This window comes from Syngnathoides biaculeatus, chromosome 4, assembly GCF_019802595.1.
Source record: "Syngnathoides biaculeatus isolate LvHL_M chromosome 4, ASM1980259v1, whole genome shotgun sequence".
NCBI classification, from domain to species: Eukaryota; Metazoa; Chordata; class Actinopteri; order Syngnathiformes; family Syngnathidae; genus Syngnathoides; species Syngnathoides biaculeatus.
Window position 1 is genome coordinate 3,327,189 of NC_084643.1, and position 12,921 is coordinate 3,340,109.

Sequence of the window (12,921 nt, forward strand, 5' to 3'; positions counted from 1 at the left end):
ACAATCGTCCGAAATGCAAGTTAAAAGAACAAGAACGTAGGGATGCACGATGTGTTGTTTTCAAGCCGATACTCCTACTAACTGCGAACCGCAAATTTTTGTTGTTGTTTTTGCTTTGCCTTAAAGTTCAAGTGTCATGCTTATAAACATTCTAAAATAGATATTGTAATGAAAAATACATATAACACAAATATATTATAAATATAAGTGGAGAGCACGTCATCCATGCGCAAAGTTGCAGAAGTCTCACTCGACATCCGAGTGGTCGCCACATTGCCTGCATCCTGTTCATTACGTCACACTGCGACATTCGCCATTGAAAACACGCTGTGCCACCTACTATGGGACACGGAAGCTCTTTCCAAAACAAGAGAACATCTCACAATTGAGTGAAGTGGCCGGGGCAATATTACCCTATCGTTTCGAGCCATATTTAGATGATACCCGGATCACTTCTAACTCACAACAGACTCCCAGACAGTATGTATGGGCCAGCCTGGCCGAAGCCGTGCTCGGCGCCGACGGGTACATCGACACATTTAGCACCCTTGACTTACGTGCACGGATCTTTTGTTTACATTCTGTGAGGATTACCCCCCCCCCCCAAAGTATTATTTTTTTGTTAGTTGCTGTATACACACCTACCTATCATTTGGAACCCATGAAGCTCTTGTCCTTCTCAACCGGGTCTTTTTGAAAAGTATGAAAAATGAATCCATCCTCCATAGTGTTCAAACAATATCTAGCAATACAACGAGCCGGCATTTTGGCTAACATGAAGGAACAAAGAGCTGCCTTCCTGCAGGTAAAACTAGTAGAATCATACGAGACCGCCTGAGACCGCCGACTGCTGCTAACGTCACTTCCTGCTTCTTCTCGAAAATTTTGAGGATTTGTATGGTGAGAGTGACAAAAAGCCATATACATCAAAATCATGTTGTGCTGTGAAAAAAATGGATGGGTCCGTTCCGGCTGCCTTTTTTTCATTAATAACATACTAAAAATCATGCATTTCATGACTGTGGCACTTTAACTTTAGTTTATGGGCACCTGGTTGAAAGAAATACTTAAAGAATATTTGTCCTTAACCAAATATGACATCACTATTAAAACAAATTCCATAACCACATTTCTCGAATTGCACATTCATTTTTTTATTTTTATTTTTCCAAGGAAACACTTTGTTTTCAATAGCTTATCGAATGTAAACTCTGTCCACAGTTAAGTGAATAATACAACATGAATATCAAACGACATAGTCGGCGCCAAGCGTCATTTCCACAATAACGTCATATGATTCTTTTTTATACTCGACAACGCCCGCATTGCATCACGTAACCTGTGCACGCGTTGGCCCACGCACCGCTTTTACATAACTTTCTGCACACGTTAAAAATGTTGCTGCACTGAGAAAGCCGCAGAACTTCTCTCTCGTGATTGGCCCATTTTAGTCACATGCTGCGATGACGTACTCAGCGTTCCTCTTGGCTCCACGTAGCACTTGCGTCGCCGCCTTCTTGATCGCTTTTGCAGCGTAATTAAAAGCATCATCTGCTTATTTAGGTCCACTTGTTGAAGCGGACACTGTTCCACGGCCGCCATTATTGTTGCTTTGCTCCTTTTTATGGAGAGGGAAATAAAAAATGGCTGACGGAAATGGCCCAAAAGTGCTGAGGAAACTCCACCCGGTCCCGTCCTAGCCAGTAGGAGCCGTAGCGACACCTCTGACATGGAGAAGAACTGCAGCACATTTTCAAAACTGTGCACGTGACTTGAGTACAAAGGCAAACTACGACTGGGAGAGCTGCACGCACGAGTATAAAGAGGCCTTTAGCCATCGTTTCGTCTCTGGCAACCCGTTTGTACTTTTCAAATGCAGCGGCGATGGGAAGAAGCCCCAGTTCATGGTTCCCGTTTGGCTTTTTGGCTTTTGACGCTTTCAAAACACCGGAGCAGCGTTGAAGGCATTTTCAGTGGCTGATAAGATTTGTGTTGAAGCTCAATATTTTTTTTCCCCCTCCTTGTCTGCAGAGCATTTACTGCAAATAACATGCGCAGTGTCTCCCCTTTGAAACGGTTAATTATCTGATTAGCGAATATGTCGATATGATGTCATAATTGCTCAAATCGGCCTGATAATTATTCATCCATCCAATTTCTGAGCCGCTTATCCTCATGAGGGTCGCGGGGAGTGCTGGAGCCGATCCCAGCTGTCATCGGGCAGGAGGCGGGGTGCACCCTGAACAGACAACAGTCGCACTCAGTCACACTTTTAGGGGAAATTTAGACTCTCCAATGAATGGATATTTTTTGGGATGTGAGAGGAAACTGGAGCCCCCGGAGAAAACCCACGCAGGCACGGGGAGAACATGCAAACCCCACACAGGCGGGGCCAGGATTTGAACCCCCATCCTCAGACCCCTGAGGCCAACAGTCTAACCAGTTGCTTCACCGTGCTGCCCTGATAATTATCTGTGCGTTCATAGCTGTGCACTTTAACCAAGATGACAATGCTGGCTATTTTCTTCTTTAATAACCGTAAATATTTAAAGCGTACTTAATAAATAATAATACAGTGCCAAATATATTCTACCACTGTTTGATTATTAGCATATTGGTGGTTTTTATCTAATCTGTAACTGCTAGTAACCTACATACTAATTAATTACAGTGTTAGGAAGAATATACTTACTTCAAAACCTGTTTCAAATTTGGTGCTGTGCGCTTTGGAGGAGGATTTGCAAGGACGTCTGTGATTGTTTGGGCGAGTCCTGTAAGCACTTCATGAACAATAACACAATTGTTCAAAAGCCATATTTCGCCAGCATGGGAGAAAATGTGAAAAGAGCCAATTAGACTAAAACCACTGTCTTTTATTGCCTTTAAGAAAAAAAAAATACAGTACAGATCTTTTTTTTTTTTCTTCGTTAAAAATGTGAGAGGAAAAAAAAATTGCGGTAGTTTATTGGTGGCTTGGAACGCACGAATGGCGATTTACTTCATTTCAGTGGCTTAGCTTTCGGGAATCTTTCAAAACAGTCCATGGAGTTGGTGCTGATCCAAACTAGCGCCGTGCAGTCGGTCGTCCTCGTCCAACTCGCAGTTTGACGTTGGTGGCACCGAAGGCAGCGAAACACGCTGCGGGATCCGGCGGCGCTATGACCCTGCGGTTGCTGCCTCCTCCTCGGTGAGCGAGGCGCGCAGGGAAGGAAGTCATCATCATCATCATCACCATCATCCTCCTCCTCCTCCTCATCATTAGAAAGCTCCAGTGCAGTACTTTTGTTGCTCTCGCACGTTTCAGTTGATCCTCGCAGCTCCTCACAAATTCCAGGGATTTTTTTGGGGGGGGTTGTCGCCCCCCTCCTTGCTCTCCCTTGAAAATAATCTCCCTCCCTCCTCTTGTCTTGCTTGGACTCGTTTTTTTTTTGGGGGGGGGAAACAGTTTCTCTACGGGGAAAAAGTGTCTTCGCCACTGGAAAAAAGAAGAAGCAAAGAGGGATGTTCACACTGTGATGGATGTTTCCACATTTTGAGACACGCTCCCGTCTTTTTTTTTTTTTTTTTTGCGCGCGCGTTTCCTTTGGATTCGAGGGGACCACCGGGACGAGGACGCAGTCCGACGCGCACTTCGGCGAGGACGTTTTTGAAAAAGTTCAACCCCGTCTTTCCGCGGGCCGGCTCGGACGTGGAGGCATCGAACCTTGCGCGAGGCGAGGCGAGCCGAGCCGAGCCGAGCCGAGGGGAGGGGATCCGCGGCCGATCGCTGCGTCGGATTTTTACGCACGCCAACCACCGACGCGGTGGCTCCCATTTCTTCAGCGGGCACGAGTGTGGATTTAAACCGTGCACGAATGGCTGTACCTCAGTAAAAAAAAAAAAAAAAAAAAAATAATAATAATAATAATCATAAAAATCGAGCCTGGCACACGCCGGCGTGCGTCGCAGCATGTGAAGCGGCGGCGGCGGCGGCAGCATGACGACTTGCGCCCCGGATTGCCTCCAACTGACATTCCATTCTCCTGTAATATCTTAATGCTGGCACATTTTGGTTTACAAATATGATGAAATGGCAGCCCCGGAAGAAGGTGAGTTTTATTTTCTCCCCCCCCCCCCCCCTTCTTTCCCCTTTCACCCCCCACCCCCTCCACACACATTGTTTTGCCAAATCTGGACATACTGTACAATAAATACGTCACTAAGTTGGAAAAAGGGGCACAGACCTGATAAACCTGATATCCAAATGCTGAAGAGTGGGGAACTTTAACCACGACTTAGTTTTGCAACACTCTTCAAGTTAAAGGTTTTTCAGAGAACTTTTTCTTTTTCTGACTTTATAGAAGCAAATGACCACGAAGCAATTTTACCAAACAGCGGACAGATGTGTAGTCAGTCCGCAGTTCGTTGTCAGTGCAGGATATATGCTGCACCTTTGAAAACAACTTTGTATTCTCAAGTGTTTTCAGAGCCAAAGACAACATGTTGGATTTTCATGTAAATGGTGAAAAGTAGGACGAGCTACGGCTTTCCCCTTGCACACGACTGAAAGACTTCAAAAAAGAGAGAGAAAAGAAAAGGAGCTAAATGCTTGTAAGGAAAAATGTTCTCTCAGAGCATTCTTTCCTTGCGCACACTCCAAGGAAAGTATCTCAAATCATCTGGAATGTATAAAAATGTGAAAGCGCCGAGATGGCGCTTGTAGATTTCTGCCAGAAGGGGGCGCTTGTCTGACGAGCAGTGGAGGACGGAGGTTTCACTTTCACAGAAAAAGCTGCTTTTTAGGAAAATATTGAAACACAAAATTGAAAAAAAAAAGCGTACGTGAATGCAGGGGCCGTCATGAATCTTTTGCTAAGTTGTGTTTCCAAACTATTTTATTTTATTTTATTTTACTGACATAGCTGAGACATGCTGCAGCTGATGTTCCTTTGAGCAGTCATACCTCGCACCAGATGCTCGCTGCGACTTTTACAACTGTGATGATTGTTGACACAATGTGCTTCGATTCAGTAGCCCACACCGCCCAAACTAAGAATTCAGCTCGGTTGCTCGCTCGCTCAATTCACGTGGATGAGCTCACCCCGAAAGATTAATTCAAAAGTTTTGGTTTTTTTTTTTTGCGGCGAATGTACAATAATCAGCAGAAAATGTCAGCGTAAGACAATGAACTTCACAGCTGTGCGGTAGATCTGCCAAAATCAACTACGCGACCCTCTTTCAGAACAAAAAGTGTCACGTAAGCAATGATAGCTGCCCCCTTTAATGATTACATCAGTAAGTCCACCCTTCATGTGCAGATTCTATTTCAAAAACATGGACTGAGAAAACACACCCGAGGAAATAATCGGTAGGGACTATTGTTACATTTGTGTTTTTGCGGGATGGTGAGGAATGAACCTGTTGGGGTGGGAGGCGCACGAGCAATGGATGGATGACTTTCCGGCAGCCCTCTTGAAAATTGACAAAGTCGTGTAACAAAGGGAAGTGTCATGAGCCAGGCTGGACTTCCGCCAAGAGGGGGTGAGTTGGAGTTTTGGTCACTGGCATTTGCCAGTTCATTGTAGCCTTAGTTTGTGAGTTGTATTCACTGACAGTAGAAATCTCCACCACTGAAAATAGTGTAGTGTCGAGCTATCCTCGTCACAGTGTTTGTGTGCTACCTCAGCTTGAATAAAACTACGCCTAACGTCATGTCCTCGTCCCGGAGTCCTGCATTTCGGTCCAGCCCTGCATCGGAGGTTCATGACAGGAAGTCTTTGCATAAGATTTGCAATTTTGGCCCGGGGGGCTTCAAAAGAAATAGGAAATAGGATGTTTAATGCTCCTATTGTCATCAATTGTTAAAAAAGAAGACATAAGGCACATTTTCAATAAAACAGTTGAAGTGCACAGAATCAATCAAAGAATTAGTAAGTAACGAACAAGCAAGCACATCTGCGACTTGTATTTTGTGTTTTTTTATTTTTATCCAGTGTTGCGGGACACACAAGAAGATGTCCCGAGAAAGATCAAACTCTGTAATTTGTCAGCGAGCCCTAAACATCGTTTTTACAAGTGCCACACTGCGCTGCCTCCAAACGAAGAACAAAATGTCCCTTGACCCGGAGCAAAAAATAGAAAACATCTGTTTAAATCACTTTAGTCCGTCCATCAGGCCACAGAGCCATTTGTCTTGTCGTGTCGTCTTTGCGGCGCTAAATTAGACCTTTTGTGTATCTACAGATGCGCACAAAGTGAGTCACGCCAGTGCCGCTCTAGCGGCGAGTTGTAAATCTTTTCGGCGTCATGTGCCTCAACTGGATGAGCCGTCATCTCGCATTGGAAAGAAGACAAAGAAAATGGCAGTCTTCAAAATTGCCTCAGCGGTGGCGTGTTGGCTCGCCTGCGTACAGCACGCTTCTATTCCGGGGATATCCGTGAAATTGGAAATAGGATGCCGGAATAAACGACGGGGCTCCGGATTGCGAAGGAGGTTCAAACGCGACGCTCGCACGCATCGTTTGGATGCTAACGTTCTGTCTGACCCGCTTCACCTCACGAATGGATCGGAAATTACCGTAATTTCCGGCCTACAGAGTGCAAGTGTATTTGTAAAGCAAATACCATTTGGTACATACAAAAGTGCCCACATTGAAACCCACATTGAAAGACGAGATAATTACAAAGAAAGGCGATACACAGAGTTTTCAAAGTGTTAATACCTTAGCTTAGCAACAACATGCTAGCAAAAAACTGGGCTGGTTAAAAAAAAAAACAGCCGTGGCAGCTACACAGTAGAAACGTGGTAGGACAGCGCTAACAGGGCTAGTTAAAAAAAAAAAAAAACCATACCTAAATCACTGAGAAGTGGCAGTAACACAACAGCAATGCGGTCGCGCTGCGCTAATGCTACCGCGGCACTAACAGGGCTAGTTAAAAAAAAACATACTGGTAAAAATCACTGAGACATGGCAGTAACACACCAGCAACAGGCTAGGACAGCGCTAGCAGAGCCGGTAAAAAAAAAAACAACAAAACAACATACTGGTAAAAGTCACTTTCTCGGCACATATATTCCACTGGCGTCACTCGTACCTTTTCCGCTCGAGTGCCCCCTTGCGACCGTGAGAAAAAATGCACAAAATAAGCCGCAGGGTTGTGAAAAAATTAATGGCTTATAGGCCGGAAATTACGGTATGTGTTGGAGACACGAGATGTCACATATTCTGAAAGGATAATTGGTCCAATTCCTTTTTTGAATTACTGTCCTCCAATTTGGTTGATTAAACGCAGCGGACGAATCATTTTTGTATCGTGTTCTGAGGTTTGTGAGCAAAGGCCGACGTTTGGTTTCTGCCGTCTGCCCGGCGTTAATCAATACTTTCTTTGTGGTGCTTTGTGGTTTCAATTCGGCAGCTGAAGGGTGACCCATAAGCAGCCTGCACTGGAATATTCTTGCGTGAACGCCGGTGAGCGTAGCCAAGCGAGCCTCAAGTTTGTCACGGTGGCCATCGCACGCTGTTGTGGGCGCATATGAATGGACGCCAACTGCGGGGATGGAAGTACGCTACCCTCAAATCAATGAGAGGAGCTGATAGCATCTGCCCGGGTCAGGTTTCGACTAGAAAAGAGTGCGAGATGCCGGTTAGCAGCTCAACGTATCTTGATTAGATGGCACGAAGGAAAGTGAGCGACTCGTGTGGCTGATCATTGCGCTTGCCTATTCTTACTGGGGGAACCCTGAAGATACGTTGATTAGTAGTTCCCTGCAAATCATTTTTTTTTTCTGTGAACAGAACTCTGGTCAGTGTAATCTGGGGCATGTTCAAATTGTGTATGTGTTTTTTTTAAAGCAATTTTTGGTTGAACCGTGTTAATGGTCTGGAGAAACGGACTTGCCTAAACGGCGATCCGAATCCTCCTCACCTGAATGTGACTGCGTGCCACGCCCACGTTTCCGAGGACAGACGCTTCCAAATTATTTACGAGCTCTGTGGCGCAGCAAAAAAAAAAAAAAAAGGATGATCTCTCCCCGTAGCGCTTCGCAGATCTCTGGGATGTTCCCACGGCCAGTGGCGCCAAATCACTTTAGGAATAGCGACAACAGTCGTGGAAAAACATCCAGAGAGGAAGCGAGGCGGTAGTAAGGGGGTAACGTTGTCGGCAAAAGTCATTTATAGATACAGAAGCTCTATCTACCAAAATGATACATTGCTTTTTGGTATGCAATATAACACCCCAACACAGATATGGTTGCCTCACCCACCTCACCCGGTTTGTAGGTGTGAAACAGTTCATAATCAATTCTCTTTCAGTTTCGTGGAACTTGGAATAGAATCGACGTCCATTGCTGGAATACAATTGGCGTCCATTGCTTTTATGTTTATGTACCCTAAATAAATTATTCTATCAGGTAAGAAATTACCTTGAAATAAACGATTGGATACCAAAGTTATCGAGTACACACGTTTGCAAAACAGGTTGGGAGTGGTGTTGTCACCAAAGATGACAATATTTGAGGTTTAGGGTTCCTTCGTGTTGTATTTGTGTAATTAATTTTAGTTTTGCTGAAGACAGAAACCGTAAAGACTTTTTTTTTTTGGGTTGAAACAATCATGTCATCAACCCGTTATCCATCCATCCATCCATCCATCCATCCGTTTTCTTCGCCGCTTATCCTCACAAGGGTTGGGGGGAGTGCTGGAGCCTATCCCAGCTGTCAACAGGCAGGAGGTGGGGTACACCCTGAACTGGTCTCCAGCCAATTGCAGGGCACAAAGAGACAAACAGCCACACTCATAATCAAACCTAGGGGCAATTTAGAATGTAATGTTGCATGTTTTGGGGATGTGGGAGGAAACCCACGCAGGAACGGGGAGAACATGCAAACTCCACTCAGGCGGGCCGGGATTGAACCCGGGACCTCAGAACTGTGAGGCCAACGCTCTACCACTGACGCACCGTGCTGCCCAACCCGTTATCTGGTTCGTAATTTTTGCGATGTAAACAGGAAGCCCCCCTATCTTATTTTCGGGTTTTGGTCACATGACGTTCAGGATGCGGTGGATCGAGCCACTCCGAGAACCACCGAACATATCATAACGTGACATAAATTACAATCTGCAAGATTTCCAGTGCGGCACCTTTCAGGCAAACGCTTTTCTCCAATGATCCCACGTGGCACCCGTCAAGGTTGGCTCGTGAACTTTTCCTCGCACGTTCTGAAAAGCAGCAACGGAAGCGGCGCAGGGAAAAACGGACACAGAAGGAGCTCCTGGGAGTACAACGCCGACAGCGACAGACCGAAGTACATTAATTTCCCGGATTTCAGGGTCAGGATGTTCTGAAGAGATGTGGCTGGCGAAAAATAGGTCAGATTTATGCTAATGCGGAAATGCTTTGGTGTCCGTGTCGGGAATCGCCAGTTCACGCGGTAACTTTAGGAATTGAGACTGAGAGAAATGTGGGAAGCACGGAACAGGAGGTTTGATGCGAGCGTTGAAGATTGAAGAGATTTCTCCGCAGCAAAGCTGTAGATATGCATTTCTGGATTCCACAGTTCGAGTTGCAGGGTTTGGAAAAGATGCCGTATAAGATATTGATTGAGAGTTTAAGAGTGAGAAGCATGAAAGTAATGCGACAGGCATCATTTATGATTGGGATTGGTAGCACCTGTTTTTTTTTTTTTTAATAGTGCAGAGTATTTATGGATCAGCATGTCAAGAAGAATGGGATCCGGCCACACGGTCCTGGCCTCGCGGGCTGTAAAAATGTCGTGGTGCGATGTGGAGATCGGGCCAGGTAAGCAAGAGGCAACGGCGACTCAGCAATCCATCTCGAATGTCGGTGCCGGACTGGTGGGGCCGTTCATCCCGAGTCCATTTCTCCCCTTTGGGAAAACTGGACAGTGATGGAAGACAGCGAGAAGAGCTGCCTTGAATCCAGGCCAATGCGCATTAGTTAAAATGCGGGTTTTTGCCAGGTTAGCTAACTCCAGAGAGGCCGGTGTCAAAATACACCAGCAGAAACAATAGATGCAATTGTGACTTGAGCCATCCTGCTCTCATTAATCCTCATTCTTTGGAACGGTATCTCGCAAAATGTGCGTGAGATGGAATTTTGGATCGCGTGGAGTTAAAAAAAAAAAAAAAAAAAAAGGATTTTATTTGTGGAACACTCTATTTCCATGCGCTCCTCCAAGCCCGAGAGCACACATTTCTGATTTACCTCGGTGTTCTTTTTACCCTCCAGCGCCCCTGTTAGAGGAAACGCCGCTATGTTTGAGTTGATCGAGGTCATTGTTCCACGGGTGTGGTCAGCTGCTCAGGAGGTGCCTGCCTCCGCGAGTCTCCAGTGGGGGAATTAAAAAAAAAAAAAAAAAGAAAAAAAAGAGAGAGAGAGAGAGACCTGACTTGATGGACCACATCAATAGGAAAACATTTCCTCGGTCTCTGAGGTGGAACTGACTTCCATGTGATTCCTTTCACTGGTTAAGCTCCTGCGGTATGAACTCAGCCTTGCACGTACTGGCGAGTGGCAGAAGTTCATGCGCAAGTTGGTTTGGGTTTTGCCGCCGGTGGCACTCGAGACGTATCCCTTCATCGTGCTTCTTGAAAACTCACACAGTCTTCCCTATCAGTGCAGAGTTGCCAGAGCCTCAGTCCCACATTCCTTTCTAACTCCTACTGGAGTCGGTCCAGTTGGCGGGCGCAGAATGGGCTCAGTCTTCGGGGCCTTGCAGCTGTCTGGATGTTGTGACAGACAGCGAGAACGCTCTATACGACAGTCGAGACGGGAAAAGCGCCGCTAATACCGCCCCGCTACCAACTGACGGCCGCTAATGCCGTCACTTCTTTTGTCGCAGAGAAGATTCTTAAGCCCTTTTTTGAAAAGCTTAATTTTGTACGAGTATGACCCCCACCCCCCCCCCACCCCCACAAAGCGACGTTTAACCACGCGTAGCAGTGAGAAATTACTTTGCTAAGCTGGCACCTGCGTGGTCAACATCCAGCAGCTGGAATTTCTTGCACTTGATGAGGTTAAAACTATGTAGTGAAGATGAAGAAGCAAGCGTCAGATTGGCCTGCTAGATTGTCTTAGACAGTGCGAGATAAAAGCGAAAATCCCTTTGAGTCTGGAAGGAACAGTTAAAAAATGTTGTTCTGCAGTCAGACAGTGAAAGAGACACACTCTGGCCTCACGCAGGATGTCATTGGGTCACTGAAACAACCCAGCCTGGAGAAATTTGTTTTACTTTTCGAGTACCCGCCCTGTCTGATCTGGAGCTGCTTTGCCTTACTTGTCATGCCAGAGTGGCTCGTCCTCGCCCCCCCGCCCCTCCAACTTCTTGCTATAAAATCCCGCAGACAAAAAAAAAAAAAAAAAAAAGTCTAAAGTAGTCTTCTCTGTCTGTGTTGCGCAGATCTTTTCTTTCAACCAAGTTTGGGTTTGTGATACGGCACCGGTGTTTTTGCCTGTGAACGCTATATGGGCCATGTACCCTTCCGTATTCTCAGTGGGTTTGTTTCCCACGGGAGATTCCGGATTCCACTCCTCCTAACGAGGCAGATAGACAGACTGTGATTGACAATCAGGCCGAGACAGTTGAAGTGATGAAGATTGAAGAACTCACTCGCATTCTGATTAGTCTGATTCAAAAAAAAAAAAAAAGGGTAGGACTCAACAATGGATTCAATGCACTGGGCGTAAGGTTAACCACGGTAACTTGGTAACTTCAGTTTGTGACAATATGGGAAACGTGTTAGAACTCCAAACTGAGGTGACGCTGAACATCGCGGCACACTGCAGTGTTTGCTGGAGGCGCAATTTTTTTGGTCTCTTCTTCTTCTTTTCCTTTCGGCTTGTCCCGTGTCATCTCAGATGAACGCATATTTGTTTGGCAGTTTCACGCCGGATGCCAATCTGACACAACCCCTCTGCATTTTACCCAGGGAGAGAAGCTCACAGCATCTGGTATTCCCAAGCGGTCTCCCATCCAATTACTAACCAGGGCCAAAGACGCTTAGCTTCCGAGATCTGACGAGATCGGGCGTTCTCGGGTTAGCGTGGCCGTAAGCTCATCTTTTTGTTTCTTGAAAACTAAAAACTTTGAATGCCATTTCGGCCTCAAAAAGTACGAGCACTGAACTACTCAATATACCCATGAGATAATCATAGGTTATCACATTTTTGATGACAGATGTTATTTTTCTGTCAGAAGTTGTCCCAGTAGTTGTAGTAGGAAACTCTTACATCATCGGACTGTTGTGCCAGAAATGTGTGGGTCCGTTATCATTCCTGCCAGGGCTACTTTTTTTTTTTAAATAACTAACTTGTTTTACACTTATTTTTGAGGAATGGACTGCAGTCTAAATTTAGTGTACAGAATTTCAGATGAAAAACTGTCAAATGCTAAATTGTTAGCAATCACAATCATCTTTAGTGTGCTAGCATTTTCCATTTTAAGTCAAAAGATGCGAGTTACCACTCAGCTCACTCATCCATATCGTGTTATGTTTACATTGCACATGGAACAGCGTCTTAAAAGTCATAATCGCTACTTGTTTTTGGCAGAGTTTATCATTGGCCCAACATCGTGTCCGTCTACAATAAATAAATGAATAAATGCCCGTGTGTGAGTTTTTTTCTCATAGCTAAAGTGCAATGCTGCCCTTTATATTTTTTTTAAACCTCTAATAGAGATGGAGTTTTTTTTTTTTTTTTTCTTTTTCTGCAGCCTGCATTTGGGGCCGTGAGTTTATCCTCAAGGGCTACATTACTCCCATCTTCTGCTTTGCATTTAGCTACACGTGCAAATGTGAAAAAGATGCTAATATTTACAAAATGTACCTTCTTTTGCTGAGCCGCTGCATCTGAAGATGTCCTTTTCTTTGTGTTTGTCTTGAAGCGTCGTGGAAAATGGTGGTGTTGACAAGTGACAAA

General features: G+C 45.3%; 1 protein-coding gene and 1 pseudogene across 4 annotated transcripts in view; one reads left to right on the forward strand and one right to left on the reverse strand.

Annotated features, from left to right (window-relative positions):
• LOC133499229 (tetratricopeptide repeat protein 28-like) overlaps nucleotides 1–12,921 on the forward strand; it is a 207,264-nt gene that overhangs the window by 64,698 nt on the left and 129,645 nt on the right. Inside the window, exon 1 of one of the 4 annotated variants that reach the window (XM_061816989.1) lies at nucleotides 2,946–4,088. The exons of the other annotated variants lie outside the window; for them this stretch is intronic. Within the exon in view, the coding sequence (XP_061672973.1) occupies nucleotides 4,062–4,088 (27 nt within the window). The 5' untranslated portion in view covers nucleotides 2,946–4,061. Of the gene's footprint in view, nucleotides 1–2,945; nucleotides 4,089–12,921 lie in introns of those variants that run through there. 4 annotated transcript variants of the gene reach the window in all.
• Nucleotides 11,938–12,056, reverse strand: LOC133500099 (5S ribosomal RNA; annotated as a pseudogene).